Source organism: Sturnus vulgaris, chromosome 24, assembly GCF_052056855.1.
Source record: "Sturnus vulgaris isolate bStuVul1 chromosome 24, bStuVul1.hap1, whole genome shotgun sequence".
Taxonomy (NCBI): Eukaryota; Metazoa; Chordata; class Aves; order Passeriformes; family Sturnidae; genus Sturnus; species Sturnus vulgaris.
This window is the reverse complement of record NC_142266.1, coordinates 7,172,046-7,194,463: the sequence shown is the minus strand read 5'-3', so window position 1 is coordinate 7,194,463 and position 22,418 is coordinate 7,172,046. Positions and strand designations below refer to the sequence as shown.

The 22,418-nt window shown below is 51.2% G+C and overlaps 1 protein-coding gene across 3 annotated transcripts in view; it reads left to right on the top strand.

Annotated features, from left to right (window-relative positions):
• The window catches only part of WASF2 (WASP family member 2), a 31,271-nt gene extending 9,485 nt beyond the window's left edge, over window positions 1-21,786 (top strand). Inside the window, exons 2-10 of one of the 3 annotated variants that reach the window (XR_015808346.1) lie at window positions 6,560-6,713; window positions 10,524-10,658; window positions 11,140-11,293; window positions 12,358-12,475; window positions 13,242-13,372; window positions 14,718-14,873; window positions 16,590-17,098; window positions 17,457-20,395; window positions 20,429-21,786. Coding sequence is in view for 2 of the 3 variants with exons in the window: in XM_014890561.2 (XP_014746047.1) it covers window positions 6,584-6,713; window positions 10,524-10,658; window positions 11,140-11,293; window positions 12,358-12,475; window positions 13,242-13,372; window positions 14,718-14,873; window positions 16,590-17,098; window positions 17,457-17,614 (1,491 nt within the window). In the remaining variant the exon portion in view is untranslated. Of the gene's footprint in view, window positions 1-6,559; window positions 6,714-10,523; window positions 10,659-11,139; window positions 11,294-12,357; window positions 12,476-13,241; window positions 13,373-14,717; window positions 14,874-16,589; window positions 17,099-17,456 lie in introns of all 3 variants that reach the window. The other 2 variants (XM_014890561.2, XM_088178501.1) reach the window with 2 other exon arrangements.
• Window positions 21,787-22,418: the final 632 nt, after the last annotated feature.

Sequence of the window (22,418 nt, the reverse complement as noted above, 5' to 3'; positions counted from 1 at the left end):
GGAAAAGGCAGGGGAGGGGGAAAAAAAAAAAGGTGTATTTTTACTCTGGGATTGGAGCAGGCTGGATGTTTGTTGTCTCAAGGACTCCAGGTACAATCCTGGTTACGGGATCAGGGCTGACGTTCCCAGTGCTGGAACATTGCTGTGGAAAAGGGCAGAGCTCAGTGCTGCTCCTGCCCTGCTATTGCCCAAACATCCTCTTTCGTAACCAGCACATCAGCAGGGCCTGCAGAGCTCTCCACTTGGTGATTGGAGTGCATTATTAATGCACACGGGGGGTGTGATGTGGATTTTTGTGATCAGCTAAGTGTGTTCTCCCGAAGGTCCTGGATTTTCAGTAGATCCTGCTCCAGGAGAGCTTTTGTGTGGTGCTGGCTGAAAACACAGCAAAGCACAGTGTGCTTCCCATGCCAGCGGCTGCTGAGAGGTGCTGGGCGATGTTTTCCACTGCCCAGGGGGGTTCTACCCCTCCGCCTCCCCCGTGGTTTTTTGGGAGAATAGAGCACTGTGAGAGGAAGCAGCCCTGCAGCTGCCCTTCAGTGCTGACTCCTGCTCAGCTGCTGGCAGGCTGGGCTGGTAATGACAGATGAGCCAGTGACGCGTTTTTGGGAATGAATACTTGTTACAGCTGGCGGGATGGAGCAGTTTGTGGCATCACATGGCACTTTGCTCTATAATTTCGCTCCCTATTGCTCGGATGCAGCACTGATTGCTGGGTCTCTCTCCGAGTGTGGAACTGGAGCATTTCTGATTGCTGCATCCCACTTCTCTGTGGCTGCATTGTGAGCTTGGATATAGCCCTGAGCACTCAGCACAGCCTTCTGCTGATTTTTTTTCTCCCCCTCAGTTCTCCCTGTGTGTGTGTGTGTGTGTGTGTGTGTGTGTGTGTGTGTGTGTGGCTGCTGCTTCCCTTTCTGCAAGTCTTTTGGGGTTACATAAAAGCCAGTCTCTTTCTGGCCATTACAGCTACATGGGGGAGTAGTTACTGCTGAGAGAAGCTTGAAATTTGAAGCAGAGTTGTCACAGACATTAGAAAGAACAGTCGGTCTGCGTTGGCAAGCTACTGAGTTAAGACTTATTTCATAGTGATGGGAATTTCAGATCTGATTATCTCCTTTTCCCCTCATTCCCAAACCTGCTGCTGTGTCTAGTCCCCCGATGGGCACTCCTGGAGGTGGCTCTCCAAAGCTCTCAGCTGAAGGCTTGGTCTCCTTGCCTGTGCTGTGTCTGTGTCCAGAGGATTCTGTAAGCCCTGCCGAGGGCAGGGTGCTTGGTCACCCTGACGTACTTGGAAATCAAGCCTAAATTCCCTTCCCCAAAAAAAGCACTCTGCCCTCCTTAGGTGCTTTGTGCTACAGCAGACACTGTGACAGATGATCTCACTGCTGGGGTCCAGATTTATTTGCAGATGGTCCCTGATCTAAGAGGTTGTGTGTCACATTGAGCGGGGAATTACCCAGGTGACTCCCAGTAACGCTATGCTAACTGGTCAAATACCAGCGAGGAGAGCCTTGCCAGATCTGTCCCTCCAACTCACCTGTTATTTACAGCTCTTTGTGTGCCTTGCATCCGCAGGGCTCGTCCTTGGAGTCCTGCCTGCCTTCTCTGCACCACCACAGTGACTGTGCTATCTGCCTGCTCTACAAAAAAAAAAAAGCCCAAAAAACAGGTCTGGTTCCTCTCTTGCTGTGCAGTGCTGTTTTCTGTTCTGCTCCAAACCACTTGTTAAGGAGTGTTTGCTCTGAGTTGCTGTTTTCAGTTGACAGAGCTCCCCTTGGAAAGCAAATACTCAATCCTAAAACATCCCTGTATTGCTTCTCAATAGTCGTAATCAAAGTCTGTCTCCTTTATTGTTCCTAACAATTGTTCAGTTTTACTGTGCCAGCCCTATTTATTAAAAATAGTCAATAAGACGCAGCTTTGTGCGAGGGGTTTGTGGACTGGCAGTTCTTGTTTGAAACAAACCAATTGTACTTGATTCTAATCCAGAGCTGGGATTCCTGAGTGATCTGCTGCAGCAGAGCTCCTGGGGAGAGCAGTCGATGGCTTGCTGATAAGAAATCTTGGAGCAGCATGCTTATCTTGGATTTACCTCGGCTTTGCTGAAAGTGCTGGGTTTGGAAAGGCAAGAATTGCAAGTCACACTTTTCTCCCCCTTTAGAGCCTGTGTTGGGCCACGCTTGTTCCCCAGTGCCCAAGAGTATTTACAGAACTAATTGCCAAAGTTAGAATCCTCTTAAAAGCTGGTGAGCAGGACGTTCAAGGTGAGAGCTTGCTGTGGTGGGAAGCAGGGTGTCAGCTCAGCAGCCATGGGAAGGAGCTCATGGATCCTGCTGTCTTGGAAAAACAGGAGGTGTCCGAGAGCACGATGTGTGCAGTGAGAAAGGACAGGAGCTGTCAGGGAGGATAATGGGGAGCAAAAACCCAGTGAATCCTGGAAGCAAGGTGCCAGTTGAGGCTGAAGGATCAATAGGAATGTAGGAGCATTTTTTGTGCTCAGCAAACTCTTGTGGTGTGGGGCAGGCCAGGGCTCGGCAGTGGCTGTGTAAGCATTTTGGGAGAGGGGAAAGTCTGAGGCATCCTGGCAATGCCCGGCTGTAGGTGGGGCAGCAAGGGGAGAGGAGCTGCGGGGCAAAGCTGGGCTTTTCACATGGTTTGGCTTTTAGTCACTGCTGTCACAACATCAGCAAGGCTCTTGGAGCCTTCTGAGTCAAGTCATGGCTTGGAGGCTGCAAAGGAAGTGCTTGGGAGCAGGTAGGAAGGGTCTGGTTCAAGTGGGAGAGGAAAATCATTTGTTTCCTAGTTTTTAAGAAGGTGTGAAGCACAGTGGTTGGGAGGATGAGTCTTTTGAACGTGGATTGATGCAGCAGGGTTTGTGGATTTTCCTTACGGCTCTTCCAGCCAGCAGAGATCACTGAACTTCTTTCTTCTCACTGTGTTTCAATTTGATGCCTTTCTTTGTTTTCCATATTCATTAGAAATCTGTTGCAGAGTTTTCTGTTTCTAGAGGCAGTTTCCTTTTACTTCTAACATTCTTGATCTCCTCTCCTGTTACACTAGGATTAGGGCAGCTCCTCTGTGCCCATGTCATTCTTGCAGCTTCTTTAAAAACAGTGTTTGCACCCCAAAACTCTACACTCCTGAAACAAATCTAATCTCCAGCATTCATAAGCAAATGGAAACGCTTATCTTTGCCCCAAAGATAAGGATTTTCGGCCTTGCAATTCATTTAAGTTGGATCTGAATGGTAGGATTTAGTTATAATATATGGTCTGTGGTCATTGTGTGACAGTGACTAATGCCTGATGGCCAGGCTGGCCAGCAGGGTGGAATTCTGCTGTGCTGTCATGGCCTGAGCACGGGCAGTGAAGCAGCTCTGGATGGCCCGTGCTTGGCACTGCCCTGTCAGTCACCTCCTCCATGACTCCCTTCAAGAATAAAGCACGAGCCTCCCAGAAAGCCTTTTCAGCTCTGGCCCTTCTTTCATTTACTGTCTCTCCTCCCTCCCTGCCCCCAGCTCATGCCTTGTGCTGCCTCCAGTGTTTTGCTTCCTCTTCCTCCTTCCCCCTTTGCTCTCATACCTTGTCCCTTCTCCACACCTGGTTTTCTGCCCTACCTGACTCCTGCTTTTGAAATACACCACTTATTTTCCAGTCCACACCATTAATCTTTGTCCCACCTACTCACGAGGCATGAAGGTTTTACAGGAGCCCATTAGCTGTTATCTCTATCCCTCCAAACACTCCAGGAAAAAGCAAGGTCTCACAGTCTTCTTTTGGGGGCATCACCTGCTCTTTTTGCAGCTCCCAGATTTCCTTCATAAAATCTTGAAGCTCCTCATCCTTCTGTTCAGGTGAGAGGAATTTTTGCTTTAAAATGCCTCCTATCCCAAAGCTGCTGGCAGAGCAGGGTGGTTGTCCCAAGCCCATCCTGCCCTTCCTGCCTTGATCGTCTCCAGTGCTCCACAGGGTTCATTTAATCCCTCAGTCTGCTGGGTCCTGGCTGGGTTTAGGGGCAGCAGAGCTGTCCCCGTGGCCTTGGGAGGGGCTGCTGTGATCATGAGGGCAAAACTCCTCTTCTGCAGTGGAGTGTGGCTGGAGGACGAGCTGGGCTATAAAGGGAATCTTTGCCTTGGCCCTTGCCTCTGCTGTCTTGCACCAGTCCAAATTTGTGCTGTACATGTGCTCTATCTTAATTTTTCTTTTAAGAAGAGCAGTCCTCACCACTACTTCTTGTTTTACTTTCAAAACATGCTCTGAAGGCAAACACTTTTGGGGTGTCTAACAGGCAGCATATCCAGAGCCTTTTTTTTGTTGGTATTTGAGGCACTGCTCCCATTCTCTGCCCTGTTTTCCCCATCCTTGCGTAGATCAATGTTACCAGCATTTATCCACCCATGCTCCCCATCATCATGGGGTTTTTTTTGTCTCCTTTTATACAGCACACTCATATCTAATCCCCCCACTTCCAGGCTTATTTTTCCTCTTGCTGTTTTCCTTCTGTCTGTCCTCCACCTTGGAAGGTTTCCAGCCAGGCTGTCCAGCCCAGCTCTGCAGATCCCACCGTGTGTGCTCCCTGGCCAAGCCCTGGGGAAGCACAGGGGAGAAGCTGGATGCAGGCAGCCTGCAAATGCTGCCTTGTTTATGAGAGCTGCTTGTTGGTGCAGACTGCAGTCTGGGGGGAGCTGGGAAAGTTTGTCTGGCATGAAGCACTAAAGCTGACAAAAGATTGTAGGGCTTGGGCTGGAATCGATAAAACACAGGGTGTTGGGAAGGGAAGGTCAGAGCCCTTCCTTACTTCACCCTGTTCTTTAAATATCCCAGCAGTTACTGATGGCTGCAGTGGACACAGGAAAAACAACACAGACTCGATCCTCAGAGGGTCTTGCTTTTATTTATTTGGATGCAGATCTGGCCCCCCTCTTCCTTGAGGTGCTCGGTTTGGGGGAGCCTTTCTGTGCAGCCTGCTCTCATGGCAGGAGGTTGGAACAGGATGAGCTCTAAGGTCCCTTCCAACCCAAACCATCCTGGCATTCTGAGATGCTGTGAAATCCCTCGTGTAGAGGCGTTGCAAAATGGTAGCAACCTACATCTGCTTGTCTGGGAGATATCCCAGAGCCCGGTGCTGCAGCTCTTGAACTCCTCTGCCTTAATGGGTCAAATTTAGCAATTCAAAATCTGGCTTCTGAGGTAATTAGGAGGGATAATGCCCACTTCTTCCTCTTAACACCCTGATAGAAAAGCATCCAGGAAGGACTCCTGGACCTCAAAGATAAGCTGCCAGCTGCCACAGAGACTATCAAAGGGTGGCTCAAAGTCAAGAGCAAACAGCTGATTTTTTATGGTTCTTGGGTTTTTGCTGGTGGTGACAGGAAGCCATGTTCCCCAAGCTGTTCGCTTCCTGTTTTATTTTTACACCCAGCCCGAGCAGATCCGCATGCCTATCACATGGGAGCTGCCTGCTTCTCTTGGGTTGTTCCTCAGCTGACCTAGAAAAGTGATTCTTTCCCCTTCTAAATTAATCAAGAACTTGGGATGTATTTGCTTTCGCTTAGTCCTAAAGATTTCAGACATGTATGATGCTCCATGTAGTGAGCTGGTCACACAGGTTTCCCTCTCCCTCTTGGAGCTGGACGATCTGGGAGGGAGCTGTTTGATGCTTCAACGTTTGGGTCTCTTAGCAAAGGAGATTTTTGTTAGTTCAAGGCACTGACCTGCGCATAAAAGTGTTTTCTGTCCAAAGCATAACTTCCGGACACTTAGGTTTTCTTCAGGTTTATTTTTTTTTGTTTTTTTTAATTAGTTTTTTAAAGAACTGGAAGTTTGTCCTGCCTGTTTTACAATCAATCCTGACTTGTTTCTGAGCACACTCCAGTCCTGCATCCTGGTTAGAGCTCCCTCAACCTCAAACTGCTCTAGCACGAAAACAATGGTGCAGTGTAAAGCTCATCCCCGGGGGATTTCCCAAGGGAAGAGGGGTGCAGCCTGCAGGATAAGGAACAGTCACCAGAAAGTTTCCTGGTCAGCTGCAAGCGCTTCCTGTTGTTGCAGGAGAGCCCGGTGTGCTGCTCCAGGGGGGAGGCACCACGCGTGCTTTGGGAGAAGCTGTTCTGTTCTTTCTTTTTTTTGGTATAATGACATCTCCTGTCCTCACCTCGGTGCTTTAAGCAGCTATTGCCTGGGAGTTGGGAATGTTTGTGCAGAGGAGCTCCTGGGAGCCGTGGCAGGCGCAGTGTGAGCCCTGTGGGCCCCGGCTGGGCAGGAAGGGAGCAGCGGCTGCGGCGTGGCCAGCAGCTCTGGGAACGTGGGCGAGCACGTGGAGCTCCGTCTCTGCCTCTGTACCTGGGCTGGTGGGGCTCTGCTGTCACTGCAGCCAGAGAACAGGAGGATCTTTATTCCTGATGAACCACTTTTCTCAGGGTGGGGAGGAGGGGGAAGAAGGCTTATAAGTAAAGCCGTTTGAGAGCAGGAAAAACGAACACCATGGCTCTGGTGTGCCTGGAATTTGCGGTTGAGTAATCCTTTCCTGTTTCTTTTTTGGGTTGTTTTTCATCTTTCAGAACAGTGCCTGAAGCAGGTCCACCATGCCGTTAGTAACGAGGAACATTGAGCCAAGGCACCTGTGCCGTCAGACGTTGCCTAGCGTTCAGAGCGAGCTGGAATGCGTGACCAACATCACCCTGGCAAATGTCATTCGACAGCTGGGCAGCCTGAGTGAGTACCATGGCGAGCCTGCGCCGTGCCCTCAGGAGTCGCTACTGCTCTTTATTTAGCTCCCTTTCTACTCTCGTGTTCCTATTTCTCCCCCATCTGCCTTCCCTGGGTAATGCTAAAATGTTTTCCTAAAGAAATCTGATGCTAATTTCATATCCCTGGTCCCACTGCCTTCCTATCTAAGAGAAAATGGGGAGGGGGGTGTGTGTATGTGTGTGTGCATGTGAGAGGCTGCAGTGAAACTGCAGATGGAAGGATGGAGCACAACTCAGGCTTGTAAAATGGGAGGCTCTCGGAGCAGGCAGGATCTTGTGTCAGAGAACGTGCCTGTAATTGCATGTGCTACTAAATGGAGCTTGACTCTGTTGAATCTACACCATGTCAGTAGTCTTATTTTTAATGAAAGATAATTAAAGGCCCCCCCGGAAGCTGCTGTTTGCCCTTGCTGCCGTTTGTTGTGTTGTGAGACCCAAAGACCTGTGTGAGCCCAGTGGTGCCTCCAGAGCGTTGGTGTTTGGGGCTGCTCACTCCAGTGGCAGCGTGAGCTGGAGCCATGCCTGGCTCAGCTCTCCAGTGGGCTGACCCATAGCCTTGGAAAAGCTGGAGGGAAAACACGGGTCTACATGCCATAGGAGAAATGAAGAGTTAATTGTGGTCTCTCCGGGATGACTCCATACTCTTGAAATGCTCTGGGTTCTGATTAACCACCTTTGTCCTTGAAGCGAGACTTTGATAATCAAATTAATCTATTGTTCAGCTTCTCTGGGGTGTTTGCAAGCCCTTCTGCTTGCTCTGCAAAGCAAGCCCTTGTCTTCCGCCATGTGGCAGGCAAAGTTTGGGTGCAGGCTCTTTCCAGCAGTGCAAACCGTGGCTGTCACTGAAATCTGGGCCCGTGTTTGCTGCCAGTCGGTGTCACATTCTGTTGGGTTGGAGAAATGTCACTGCACAGGCGAGACCAGGCTCTGTGCTCGCGCTCAACTGGCCCTCGTTGTTCATTTGTTAGCTCTGGTAGCCAAGATGGTTGTGGAGTGTGAGTGAAATCCATCTCGTGCATGTGAAATGGTGAGGAAGGAGGCAGCAAAGCTGTGCAGAGCCCAGCTGCAGGGAGAGCTCATCCCTGCTCAGAGACAGCCGTGGGTTATGTGACAGCCCTGGCCACATCCCACAGGTTTAGACCTTCTTTGCACAGAGAGCCAGAGCTTCTGTGCTTCTGAAGCACTGGGAGCCAAATCACAGCCTGGTTTCTCCTTTGGGAAGGCACCCTGGGATGTGGGGATGTGGGGAGAAGGTGTGAGCTGCCCGAGCAGTCACAGGCACCTGGAGGGGAGCTGAGGAGAGGTGCCTGCTGCTGACCCTTGGCGAGAGGAGAGCAAGGCAGGTGGCAGGGAAATGCTGAGCACCATCCACTTCCCCAGGGTCAGCAGTGCTTTAAACAAAGCCGTGTTTAGACTCACACCCAAATGACCAAACTCCTGCCCCCCGCCCTTTCCTCTCTCCTCCGAAAAACAAATTCTCTCTCTCCTTGCACCTTGACTATTACAGGAACGTAGAGCAGGTTCAGTAGGCTGTGACAGCCCTGTCAAGTGAATAATCAGCCATGCCTGGTGCACCACAGTCTCTTTACAAAGATGCAAACATAAATCTTGTCAAACTTTCATATTCCAGTGAGTTTACCCTTCGTTACTATCGCAGCTGGGAGCACTTTGTATAAGTCGACGGTGCGGTTTTGTGTGATTTTACAGAATCCATGAGCTAAAGATGGAAGGACCTATTAAATCATGCCGTCTGTCTTCCTGCCAGTGCATGACAAAGATAATTCTGATTGCAGGCTGCACTTTTGCAGTCAAAGTAACTAAACTAAAAAATTAATCTCTGTCTTACCCCATCTAGAAGTGTTTGTGAAGCTCAGGGGACGCGTGAGATGCTGGGTGATAACTCCAGGTGCACTTACACAGGCAAGGGAACACAGACCATCTCTTCTTCTCTCTTCAGGGTCAAAACCAGGATAGAAAATGCTGTTACATATTATTTTATACTTGAAATATACTTTGCAAACCAAAGACCTGATTTTTCCCCTACTTCTTGTTGCAGTGCCTTGTGAAATTCAGGAATGTTTTTCACTTTTTGTGAAAGTAGAAGCGAAATTACAACTCTTCTTTTTTTTGAGCTGTTACCGGAAGGTTTCGTGTTTTCCCACAGATAAATTTTTGCTCTCTTTGGTCAGATAGGAGAGCTGATGTCTGTGCTGATGTTGAAAATGGAGATTGCTTCATGAAACATGGCTACAACCAGAGCTACCTAGCCCTTACATCTCCAAACCTAAAATCCTTCTCATGAGTTTGGGTTTGTTAATTGAGCATTTGTGCAGTCTGCATTGTCTGGGAGGGTGGAAGGAAGAGGTCAGTTGAAGTTAACCTTCAGCATTTGCTTTCTACAAACACTTGGACCTGGCATTGCCACCAAAAGGGGTGGAGAAAGTTGAATTTTAACCTGGCTTGTTCCCCGTGCTTGGCAGTGTAAGGAGATCTCCTGGGAGCAGGAACAAGGAGCTGATACGTGGGGTTACATAGCTGGGAGTGTTTGTGCAGCTGGGCTTTGGGGGATGCCCTCGCCTTGCCTTGTGCTTTGTCTCTCTGACTCTGCAGACAACCACATTTTCCAGAATTGCTGCTGAAATCAGACTTCCCACTGCTTTTTTCTTCCCTGAATGTCGGAGAGGATCTTTAGGAGTAACAGATTCCAGAACAAACTGTTGACCATATGATGATACACTTCAAACCCAGACTGCTTATTGGGAGCAGCCTTGCACTCAGCAGCCGTGGCTGGAAATGTTTCCCTTCAGTGGCAGCACCAGGGGCCGTGTCTGTACCCAGTGCCAAGTCTGCCCTGCCTTGGGCTGTGCCCAGGAGCAGGGCAGGAACACAGACTCACTGGAAGTTCTTGGGTTTATTCAGGTCTCCCACCTCTGTCTACCTGGGGCCATCTCTTGTTGCACTGGAGGTTTTAAACTCCTAAGGACAGGGCTGTGTTTTTGTTAGTCCTGCAGCTCCTGGCCTGAGCCCTGGCTGCTCTCATGGCCCAAACCATGGATGGTGCTTGTCACAGCAGCCCACTGGCTGTTCCAGAGACAATGTCCCTGACTGAGAAGTTCTCCTTTGGTTTTGATTTAGAATCAATGTGAATGCATCAATTTTTCAGACACTGCCACCTGAAGGAACAGCAGGGTCAGTGCTGTCAGCTGTGGTTGCAGCTCCAGCTTTGGCATCCAGGACTGGGTCTGCTCTCTACTTCCAGAGTGCTTTGAGCTTAAATATGTGCCAGCTCCCCTGGAGGCAGGCCTGCTGGAGACTGGGAGCCTTTGAGATTCTGCAGAGCAATAAAAATCTAACTGTATTTCCTTGTCTAATAGCAGAGAGTCTTAAAGGACCTTCAGATCCATCCACATTCAGACCAGTGTAGTGTTGTCAGCCCTCTTTAGTTTGTTGCTTTAATAGACTTTAAAGTATGTCTCAATTGTTTCCTTATTGCTTGGAGATCCCTTGGAAAGGTCAGATTTTGGTGGAAGAAAGCACGTTCTTCCTGGATGTTAAACTCATCCCTGACAAACTTGAAAAGAAGAGTGGTTGGTTCTTTCTTTCTTTCTTTCTTTCTTTCTTTCTTTCTTTCTTTCTTTCTTTCTTTCTTTCTTTCTTTCTTTCTTTCTTTCTTTCTTTCTTTCTTTCTTTCTTCTTTACTCATGAAGACAAGCTGGGAGACTGAGTATGGTCTGGTGTGGTTCATAAGGGTAATGTGGACACTTCAATATTGCAGGTAAATCTGCAGAAGACATATTTGGAGAGTTGTTTACTCAAGCCAACACCTTTGCCTCTCGGGTGAATATTCTCGTGGAGAGAGTTGACCGCTTGCAAGTCAAAGTCACTCAGCTGGATCCCAAAGAGGAGGAAGGTAATGGAGTGGAGCACGGGAGCGTGGTGAAGGCTCTCCTTGAGTCAGCATGGTTGGTTCAGCACCGTAAACCCGGCGTGACCCTGCCATGAGTGCTGGAATGTGTTCTCTGGAGCTCAGGGGCTGTTTCCCTGCTCCCAGCAGAGCACTTGCACAGCCTTTTTGGCTTTGCTCTTCAGTGACTCTCCATGTGGGAGCTCGCTCTCCAGCATTGGGTGGCAGTGGAGGAGCTGCTGGAGCTTGGGCACAGGGGCTCCAAAGCCCAAAGGCCCCTCGAGGGAGAGCTGTGCTGGTGGAGCAGTGGATCTTGGCAGCACTTGGAGATTTGTTGGGTTTCCCAAGGGATCTGTGGGAAAAGGAACCTGACCTTAAGAACTGCAAAGCGTGCCAAGAACTCCAACTGAAATCAGATGTTCCCTGCTTGGGCTTCAGTGTCGTTGGCCTGGGTCAAGCTGTTCTTCACTTGTTCTCTTCCTTACAGTCTCCTTGCAGGGCATTAACACCAGGAAGGCCTTCAAAAGCTCCACCACTCAGGACCAGAAGCTCTTTGACAGAGATTCTCTCCCCGTGCCTGTCCTCGAAACCTACAGCAGCTGCAATGCCCCTCCACCTCTCAACATGCTCTCACCTTACAGGTAGGGCTGCAATACCTTCTTGTTCCCTTGCAGACAAGAACCTCTTCCTCCCAACCTCTGGGGAGGTCCTTTCCTGTCCTGTGCTGGGCTGAAGGAGCTGTTTCCACTGGGAAATTGAGTTGCTGAACAAATCCACCAGGAAATCTCCATCCTTTGGATTATGTGAAACTTCGTTTTTGAGGTCGACCGATGAACGTAGCTAGAAAACGATCTCTTTGGTTTTCTGCTGTCACTTTTGTGAGAGCCTTGGGGCCAGGCGTGGCTGGCACTGCAGCACCATGCTGGGTGTGCTGCAGATGAGGCATTTTTCTTGTGCTCCTCCGTAGCCCAGTGGCTCCTTTCCAAAGAGCTGCAGTGTGAGGTGCAGAGCACTCACCTGGACGTGGCTCTCACCCAGCTGGGTGCAGCAGGCTGCTGCTGCTGCTGCTGCTGCTTCCTGTGGCCTCCAGTGCCTGCTCTGAGCCATCGGGTGGGGCCTACACTGGCTGTGTAGCCAGTCCTGAGCAGTCCCAGCCTGGTGCCATCTTGTAGGTAGTAGAAGTAAAGGGGGTCAGAATCCAGAGACTTATCCCACATCCATAAATATCTTCTGAGCAGGTAAAAAGTAATTACAGATAGCTGGAGGCAGCTGTCTCCTGCCAGACGCGGCTGCACTGCAAAGTGGGAGGAGAGGGAGTCTGTGTGCACTCACTCAGGAGCTTCAAGGACGCTGCTGCTCTGATTTAGGGTTCCTGAGCTGGAGGAGGAGGTTTTTTCACACCAGAATACAGCACAAACAAAAGGGAGTTGAAGTGAGAGACCTGCTGCTCTCCTGGTGATTGCTCAGAGCAGTTGAGCTCCTCAGGTGCTGAGCAGTGGAGGGTTTGTGTGAGGGCAGGAGGAATGGGATGTGGGAGAGCTGGGGTGGCTGGGAAGGGGTCTCTTCCTGCTCTGAAATGGGGGGGAAAGGCAAGAACAGCTCTTGTGACCATCTCACTGCACTTTTAAACTGTTTGACACAGTGCCTTGTGTTTCCTTCAGAGAAATGTGTGACTGATCCTGGCTTTTTCCTCTCCCTATTCCAGGGACGATGGCAAAGAGGCGCTTAAATTCTACACAGATCCTTCATATTTCTTCGACCTTTGGAGGGAGAAAATGCTTCAGGACACCAAGGATATAATGAAGGAAAAGCGGAAACATAGGGTGAGGAAGGGAAGAATAGGAAGTGGGAAGTGTTAATAAATTTTGGACTCCAAATTTGCTATCCAAAATTCAGGTTTGCACTTTTGGACTCTTATGGGATCAATTCAGGGAAGTTTTTATCTGATTTACCCACATCCTTGTTAATTAAAAAAGAGAACAAAGATACCTCTAATTGGTTTTTCCAAATGCCACTGTCTTTGGGCCTTAATGCTAAAATGCATCATAGCATAAGAGATGTAGTCTTAACATACTTAATTTAGCTTTTGAGCAACTGGAGTATTAAGCATGAAAACAGATTGTGATTCTTCAATGAAAAATAACAAAGAAGAGATTTAGGGTGTGTTAGAATTCTGAGTGAGCCATCTAAAGCCCAGCTCTCTGTGAGCAAGTGTCCATATTGCACCCCAGAACGCTGAATACCATGAAGGTGAGATTTGGGTGTCTGGACTCGGAGGCCAAAAGCTAAGTTGATGTGGGAACTGTGCTTTTATTTACTCTGCCCTCAAGCTGCTTATGCCAAGGGGGTCATGGTGGCATTGTCTGGGCTGCACTGGGCAACCTGATGTTGTCTGGCATTTTTTATGTTGTGTGTGCTCCAGCTTTCTTCTATGGAAGATCTTTGGAGAGTGCAGCAATCAGGAAAGTGAAATGAAAATCCTCTTTGAGAATGTGTGTTGTTGTAACTGCTCCAGGTCTGTCCTGTCCCTCTCTATTCCCAGTGAATTGAAAGCAAAGTAAAGCTTGTGTTTGATTCCTCCTCTCTTAGAAAGAGAAAAAAGAGAACCCGAACCGAGGAAATGTGAATCCACGGAAGATCAAAACCCGGAAAGAGGAGTGGGAGAAGCTGAAAATGGGACAGGAATTTGTGGAGTCAAAGGACAAGCATGGTCCTGCTGGGTAAGCAGCTGTGGCCTGGGTGATTGGGATGCAGTTCAGCCTGTGCTGCAGCTCCTCGGGATCCAGGGGTCGATACTGCCACTAATCAGATTCCCAAAGTAAATCCGCCTGCTGATGTAAGATTTGCCAGATAAATCAGGGAGCTGCACGCTTGGAGCAGGGTGGCAGGAATGGCTCTGGCTGCTCTCTGCCTGTGGGCACAGAGGCGTTGGGAGCTTTGGCTCTGCCCCAGGCAGTGCCCTTCCCTCTCACCCAGCCAGGGTGGCACTCGGTGCCATTGTGTGATGGCTTTGTTACATCTCACAAATGGCTCTTCACACCCGAAAGTTGAAGCGGGGGCTGTCCCCATCCAAGTATTTCAAGCTACAGATCTCTCTTTAGCACTTCTGGCTTGGGAATTCATTTAACTTTTGACACCAGCAAGGCTGGAAGCAGACCGAATTCCCCACAATGCTCTTCTTCCTTGCAGCTTCCTTTCATATAAGAAAAAAAATCTCTCTTTAAATCACACTCTCCAGCTAAAAATAAAACTTGCTTTTAGTTTAATAGGAGAACAGGTTTGGTTTCTAGCTGGGGAATCAAGCACACAACAGCACCATTTTCTTGCTCCTCTCTTTTCTCATGTGAGTGTTCTTGCATTTGGATTCACTTGGGGTCCAGAGCCCCCAAAAATAGGGTGGTTCCCCCTCCCCACAGTGAAATGAGTCCACTGAAAGCCTGAGAGTCTCTCTTCAGTACTATTCCAGCTTTGAATACTTGTTTTAATGGCATTGCAGTTTCCATTTTGATATTCTATTCTTGAGCTTCTTTTTCGGCATCTTTGAGTCCTGTTTTATGCCACTGATGATCCTCAGTGTAACTGCAAGTTCTTTAAGTCCAAGTCAGTCAAAACACTCTTAAGTGTTTTTGCAAAATGAAATGTTAAGAGAAATGCATTTATTCAGGTGTTTGCTTGTTTATTAAAATTCATACTCCTGCTGTTGTGGCGTGCAGCGGCCATAAACAGGGCAGCACCTGAGCAAATTTTAGCCAAAGAATTATATAGAGCAAACACATACAGGTGTATGTGGTTCTCCATATAGGAGTCTTTGAGAAACAAAGGGGTTTTTTAATGATGTAGAATCATGGACTGATTTGGGTTGGAAAGGGCCTTAAAGCCCATCCAGTTCCACCCCTGCCATGGGCAGGGACACCTCCCGCTGTCCCAGGCTGCTCCAAGCCCCATCCAGCCTGTCCTTGGGCACTGCCATGGATGCAGGGGCAGGCGCAGCTGCTCTGGGGAGCAGAGGAGCTGTAGACATTGCCCCGAGCTCTCTGAAGAAGCAGTGTGTGCTGCCTTTGCCAGGTACCCGTCGAGCGTGGTGTACCAGAACGGCAGCATCGGCTCCAGCGAGAGCGCGGCCGGGAGCTGCTACCCCGCCCCAGCTCCGGCTGACTCCATTGTGCCACCACCTCCCTCGTTCCCAGATGACAGCCTGCCTCCGCCCCCGCTGGAATTTAGGTAAGCCTACGGGATCCCTGCTGTCACCAGCGACTGGTAGGTGGTGTAAAAGGATGACATGAGGCAGGCTGAGATAGTTCAGCACAACTTCCTCATGGGTGTTGTACGGGAACCAGAATGCTCCTGTCTGCAAGGGAAGTGCAACTGCAGGCAGGGACAGAGGCTCTGCGTGAATCCCAGCCACTGTCACCATTCCCAGGCAGAAGGGGAGAAGCAGAGCACAGTGTTTATTCCACAGCAGTGTCCCAGTGAGTGCTTTGGCTCCGTTGCCAGAGTTTTCCAATGCAGGGACTTCTGTTCCTTATCTTCATTTGGACAACGCTCTCAGGCACATCCTGGAATTCTTGGGGGTGTCCTGTGCAGGGCCAGGGGTTGAACATGATGATCCTTGTGAGTCCCTTCCTAGTCAGGATATTCCATGACAGAAGCTTTGCAAAGAACAGCTTCTTTAACCTCTTTTGCTCTGATCTGTGAGAAACACACGACGTGGGCACTGGAGATGGAGATGTATTTAAATTTCAAGGACTTGAGCACAGCAGCTGCCTCCTTCCCAGAGACTTGGGTGCAAGTTCAGGTCATTTACTTGGGACTGAATGAAATGGTGACTCCCAGGCACCTCCACAGATGAGAGTTATGGTCCAGCAGTGGCTCAAGATGCAAAGGGCAAAACAAAAGTGGACTTTTCCTTTTTTTTTAAAGACTTTAAAACAGAGTCAAGAGGAACAAGAGAAAGTCTGTCTGATAGACAGGGCAGCTTGGCTTCTCTCCATCTTATCCAAAGGCAGCAATGCTGCAGCAAAGGCTCCTGTGATGTGTCAGAGAGAGCCAGCACTGCACTCTGCAGCCTGTGCCTCTCGGGCAGAGCAGACACAAGCTCTCAGATGAAGTCTCACTGCCTTATGCAGTTGCTTAGATCTCTGCCCAACCCCACAGATCTCCCCTTTCTGGTTTTGTTTTGATGGTTGTTTATAAGGAACCATAGGAGGTAGATTTGATCTCCGGGAGTCTGTTAAAAATGGTGATGTTTTTGTGGCAAATGTACCTTATTTTTCTGTCCCATGGAAGGAGGTGTCAGTTTGGGGCTTCCCTTGCACAGGATGTCACTCTGTCACACAGAGCCCCCACAAAGGGACATTCAGTCCCTCATGCATTGGTGCTTTCCAGAAGAGCACGTTGGGTTCCCGTGAGACAGAGGTGCTGCACTCCAGCTCTGAGCCTGGAGTCCAGAGAGGACATCCATCCCCAGCAGGTGTCACAGCGTGTGCCTGCCTGGCAGCCTGCCCTCCTGGTGCAGTTTATCCCAGCACACATCCCTGATCCCTGCCCGCCCTGTCACAGGCCTGACCTCAGCCCCGAGGGTGAAGGCAGCAGCTCTGGAGCCAGGAGGCTGCTCCGAGCTCGGGTGTGCCTGCCTGGCCTCTGATGGAGGTGAGGTGGCTCGTGTTCCTGTGGATGATGTGACTGTGTGATGGACGACAGCATTCCTGCCATCCCTAGAAGCTTTCCTTTTTCTGGAGGTGTGGGCCAAAAGAAACAGTTCGAGAGAACTAAAACCAAGGAGTGAGGTCTCATGGAAACACCAGTTAGAGCTGGAACTTGGATTTTTTTTTGTCTGGACTGCAGCAAACACACATGATTTGCATTAACACAGAGACTGTACAGTCTGATCTGGCCTCAGGGCTAATTCCCTGTCTCTCTCTCGTTCTGTTGCCACAGCTATCCTGTAGACAACCAAAGAGGTTCTGGTTCCGGAGGGCCCAAACGATCCAGCCTGGTTAGCCCGAGCCACCCACCACCAGCTCCTCCCATCGGATCCCCCTCGGCAGCCAGGCCGGGCTTTGCTCCCCCTCCAGCTCCTCCTCCTCCACCGCCACTGATGGAAAACGCCCCCCCTCCACCGCCCCCCATGGGCTTCCCCTCGCCGGGCACCCCCCCGCCGCCCTCGCCCCCTTCTTTCCCCCCTCACCCCGAGTTTGCTGCCCCTCCACCTCCCCCTCCTCCCCCAGCCCTTGATTATTCCAGTGTTGTCCCAGCTCCGGGCACTGGGGCTGCGCCGCCCCCGCCGCCGCCGCCGCCCCCTCCAGGCCCCCCGCCCCTGGTTTCCAGCGGCCTGGACGGGCCCCCACCCCCTCCTCCACCTTCTGACACCTCCACAGCCAAGCCCAAGTCGTCCTTGCCCGCGGTCAGCGATGCCAGGAGCGATCTGCTTTCGGCTATTCGGCAAGGTAAGGTGGTGTTTCCGTGCCAGCACTCTCCCTTGCCTCTGGAGAGCCTGGGGAGCTGTCTCTGGGGGCAGTGGCGCTGCCTCCTGCTCAGGGCTTGTCCCTTGTGCTCCCACCCTCACGAGCACCTTGCTGGGATTTTCGCTCGCCCCAGCGCTTGAGGAGGTGGCAGTGCCGGAGCTGGCGTGGCCCAGGTTTGTTGGGGAATGCTCAGCAGTGGGGTTACCCCGTTCAGGGGCACAGGAGGGATTTGCTTCCCATTCCAGCTCCCCACCAGCCCGTGCTGGCCGCCACCCTCAGCGTTATCCCAGCCCTGTGACAAAGGGAGATGCCAGCGTGATGCCCTCCCTCTTCCCCACAGGCTTCCAGCTGCGCAAGGTGGAGGAGCAGCGGGAGCAGGAGAAGCGGGACGTGGTGGGCAATGACGTGGCCACCATCCTGTCCCGCCGCATCGCCGTGGAGTACAGCGACTCCGAGGACGACTCCTCCGAGTTCGACGAGGACGAGTGGTCGGATTAGCCACGCTCCCAGCCCTCCTTCCCTTCTCTCCCGGGCTCGCTTCTTACAGAATCAGGTGGCCAAGCCTTGCACCGCATCCTTCTCATCCTGTAACCAAAGATGTGCCAAGGGTTTTTCAGACAACCAGCAGCATATCTCCCCTCTCCCTCCCCTGCAGCTTTGGCAGGGTTCCGTGCTCTGCCTTTCCAAAGGGCTCCTCACGGACACGAGGATGCGGCCGTGGGATTTAGCTGGAGGGGCTGTAACGGTTGCTTATTTAAAAGAGAGCTAAACCTCCAGATTTTTGATGCCACCAGGCAGAGCACATATAAACCCTCCATCCTGAGGGATTTTTAAAGTAAAGATGGATGATCCTGTTGTGGCCGTGTGGCCTTTTGGATGAAGGACATTTTCAGCTGGTTTTCTCAGTGCAACAGCAGACAGTTGATCTGATGGCTCTTCCTTGCCAGTGAATACTGGTAGTGCTGCAAGAAAATGGGCTTTAAATGTCAGTTCTCTGCTGCATCCCACTGTCAAATAATCAGGTTTTTGGCAATAGTGCACAATTCTTTCCCCCCTGACCCCTGAGTATTAATTCCATTTCACCCTGTGTGGGGTGTGCTTCCAGCTCCGAGGCTGCTCGGTGCCTTGGGTGCAGTGTAAGGAGGGACTTTTTTTTTTATTTTAGAAGCTGCCTTTACCTTCCTCAAATCTCCTGGACTGCTTTGCCAAGAGGAGACTTGCACAGAGGGACGTAAAACCAGGGCAGGATGCTTGCTCAGCTTCCCACTCTTGGGAGAGCAGAGCCACTGCCCCACTGAGACACATCTGTGGTCAGCTCTGAGCAGGGGCCAGACCTCGCTGATTTTCTCCAATCCATGCTGAGATTGTGTTCTAAAATTCCAAATCCAGTGCCTGGGACAGGGAGATGGGGTGGGGTTCTCTGGACACCAGGCACTGTGGTGGTCTTTGGCCCTGCCAGGGCAGTTTGAGAGGTGCTTTTTTTAGCGGGGTGACCGTACTTTAACACAGGGACTTCAATGCTGGTATTGCCTTTGCTTCTTCTCCCTTCCCCCTAGGGAGGGGAGCTTGTGTGCCTAAAAACATCATGTATGTGAACCGAGTTGCCCGTCAGTTACATCAGACCTAACCTACCCTCATTTTGTTGTTATAATTCATTAGTTAATTTTAAGAGAACGTTTTTTCTCCTCACTAACCCTGTGAATTAATTCCCAGGCTGCTCACTATAGATCCAGTACTGGCAGGGGAAAATGGGGAAATTGAACTAGCTGACCTCAGTTTTATTGCTGTTTTATGTTACCTTACATAGAATATGAGCATATCTTGGAAATCTAACCCAGATACCCCTGATGTGTATTTTAATTTGGACATGACTCAGTAAGGGTCATGCACAAAGTAATTCCAAAGCCTTTTTGAGGTTATGGGTCCAGCTGTTGTGGGATGTGTGTCCCACTAAGACCAACTCTCCCATCTTTCTGCCTTTCCTAAAGTATTTCACCAGCCTGTGCCTGTCTCTCTTCCCTGCCTCGCCTCCTTTAATGATGTTGCTGATACCTGGAACGCTGGGCCCTGCCCGAGGCTTGCTGGAAATCCTGCTTGGGAGTTGATGGATGGCTTCAGCTTGTGCCATGGAGTTCTTACTGATTCCTTGTGTGTGTGGGTGTGTTAATCCTGCCCGGGGCAGAGGTGCCCTGGAGGATGGGCTGTGGGTCAGGCTGGGACCCCAGAGATCCCTGGTGGCTGCACCACGGGGCTGTGCCTGCGGGCAGGATGCAGAGGGCGTGGGCAGCCAGGCATCCCCGTGGGCTGGCAACATCAGAGCAGCAGCAGTGCCAGGCTCTGGGAGAGGGAGCAAACCTCTGGAGTGCAGGTGCTGCAGTGGAGAGACTGGGAAATGCAAAGGGATGGCTGCTGTGAGCTGGGTGAGGGGATGAGAGAGGCAGTGCCATCCTCCTCTGGCTGCTCTGAGAGACAAGTTCTGGGAAAAACGGGCCCTGAGCTAAGCCAGGCTGACAGCAGGATCACACAGGGAGCCTGCAAATGCCAAACCTGGCTGAATTTGAGACTGCCTTAACGAGACTTAGCCCTTGTTGGGAAGGGAGAGCGAGTCCCTGTCGGCTGAAATCCAGAGAAGTGCCATATTCCTGATCGCCAGGGATCACCAGCCTGGGTGCTGGGGACACGTCCCTCCCTCTGCCTGTTGCACAAGGGTGCTGCTGTGTGGGCAGGCCGTGGCTGGAGGTGGCTCCTCCAGGCAGTGCCAGGGACGCTGGAAACACCCTGTGCTCCCAAATCCCAGGGCAGGACTCAGAACTGCAGGACCCTGAACAGAAGGGTTGTGGACAGGTAGGGGAGGTTGATTGTTGGAGTGTTTTTTAAATCTCCTTTGATTCCTGCTTTTTTTTTTTTTTTTTTTTTTTTTTTCCTAAATCGTTGATTGCCAAGCAGGCTTAGCCTGTGTGGGGATCCCTGAGAAACAGCTGCTCTAGAGAGGGACCAGCTCTGAGTGTGGTTGCAAAATCGCAGAGCTTTGGGCCACCAAGTGAGCTCAGTGTTTTTGAAAGCAGCAGGGGAGGAGGAGAGGTGCCAGCAGCAACCTTTGCAAGACACAGCAGCTGTGCTGGGAGTGCAGGGCTGCCCCACCACCACCACCCCTGCCCTCGTGTCCTGGGCTCCTTCTCCTTCCTCCCTCCCGTGGGGCTGGGGCGAGCCCCAGGCATCTCCCCGAGCCCAGGGCAGGAGCTGCTGCTGCTCCCCCCGAGCTTCTGCTGCTCCCCCCAGGTTCTGCTCCCCCCAGGTTCCACTCCCCCCCAGGTTCTGCTGCTCCCCCCAGGTTCTGCTGCTCCCCCCAGGTTCTGCTGCTCCCCCCAGGTTCCGCTCCCCACCAGCCGCCTCCTGCTCTCCCTTGCAGCCATTTCGCCCATCCTGGGAGCCACTGGCTGCAAGTCCGGGCAGGCAGGGCCGCCTCCCCTCCCTCCCCTGCCCTGGTTAAACATTCTCCCGGTGTCCTCGCCCGCAGTGCTTGGCTGCTGCTGCCGGCAGCCGCTGTCTCCCCCGCGCCCCCCTTCCCCGGCTGGGCGAGCCCGGTCCCGGCTCCCCGGGCTCAGCCCGCAGCCGGTGACCTTCACTGCTTCTCCTCTCCTTATCCGGCCCGGCAAGGGGCTCCCGGAGCTCCCCCATGGCCGAGGGATCGTGCACAGTGTCATTTCAGGGAAAGGGTAGATTGGATTTTTTTTTTTTTTTGTTAATTTCAGAACATGAACTTATTTAACGTGTTTCTTTTGGAAGTCCCTGCCCTGGAGGGGCTCTGGGACAGAGCTGCCTGGCAGGGCAGATGCAGCTGCCCCGGGTCAGGTTTCACTGCTGTTGGATTTCGGGGGTGCTTTCTTCTCTTCCTTTTTAAACAAAGCCTTGAAGTGGAAGTGGATCCGATGTTTTTATTACTGTATTAACATTCATTTTAATTCACTTCAGAAACTAACCCATTTTTCTTCCTGATTAGAATGTCATAGAATTAGACATGCTGTAACCCCTCCTGAAGTGCCTTATTTTCCTACATGATATAAATATATTTATAAGAGTAATTATTCCACTTGTATCTTAGGGGTTTATTGCTGAGCAGGAGATGAGGTGGGAGAGGAGGGATGGGAAGTGCCCTGCACAGACCCTGCCAGGCTGGGGTCGGAAGGGCGAGGTTTGATGGATACTCTCAGGGTGCAGGGGGTTCCTCACTTCAGACCAAAGGAGTTTCAGCAGTGAAACTCTGCTTAGAAAGAAGAAAAAAAAAGACGGAAAAACCCCAAACATGTGAGCAAAATACCATAGATCTGTCAGGTTGTTTTTTTTACCCCTGCAAAATAAACACTGATGGCCGGGCTCTGCAGGGAGGCAGTGGCTGTGGGGGCTCAGAGCCCGCCCCTCGTCCATCCCTGCACATCCCAGTGCAGATCCCTGCCTCCTGTATTCCCGTGTAATGTCTGTGCTTCTTTCTCCCTGTCGGTTGCTGTATAAGCCACATTTCCTGCTGCTTGGTTTTGTTGTTTTTAATAATCAGCTCAGTAACCCCTGGATGAAGATCCCAACTGCAAATATTTTGTAATGTACATGTATAAAAAAAATAATAATTTTTTTGATTCTTTTTTAAAACTCGATAAAACCTTTCTATCCAGTCAGTGCCTGTGTGTGTTGCTGTGGGGGTGTGGGCCTGGCACGGGGGCTGCAGTGTGTGACTCGGAGTCACAGAAAGGTTTGGGCAGGAAGGGACCTTAAAGCTCATCTCATTCCATGGCAGGGACACCTCCCACTATCCCAGGGTGCTCCAAGCCCTGTCCAACCTTGGACGCTCCAGCCACAGCTTCTCTGGGCAAACCCAGCTCGTTCCTGGGAGCTCTGGGGCCACCTGAGCTGGTCGTGCCTGTCCTTGTGTCCTTGGTGCCACCAGGGTGTCCCTTGGGAAGCCCAGGGTGTCCCTTGGGAAGCCCAGTGTCCCTGGAGGTGCCTCCTGCCCAGGTGGAGGCCGAGGGGAGGCTGGAGCACCCCGAGCTGTCTGGCAAACACCTTTGGCACAGACACCTTTTCCGTGCCCCGCTGGGCTGAGGGCTATTAGCAGTGGGAATTTGAGGGTCACAGCACCAAGGAAGCCCCATCCAGGAGCCTCCAGCACTCCCTGCCATAGGAAATGAGCCCGGGCTCCATCTTGCAGAGCAGAGTTGCTGCAGCTGGGCTGGGCAGGGGCTGCTGCAGCTTTTTGCCTCCATTTCGCAGCTCCAGGTCCCTCATGCAGTGACAGTGCCTGGCAGTGGTG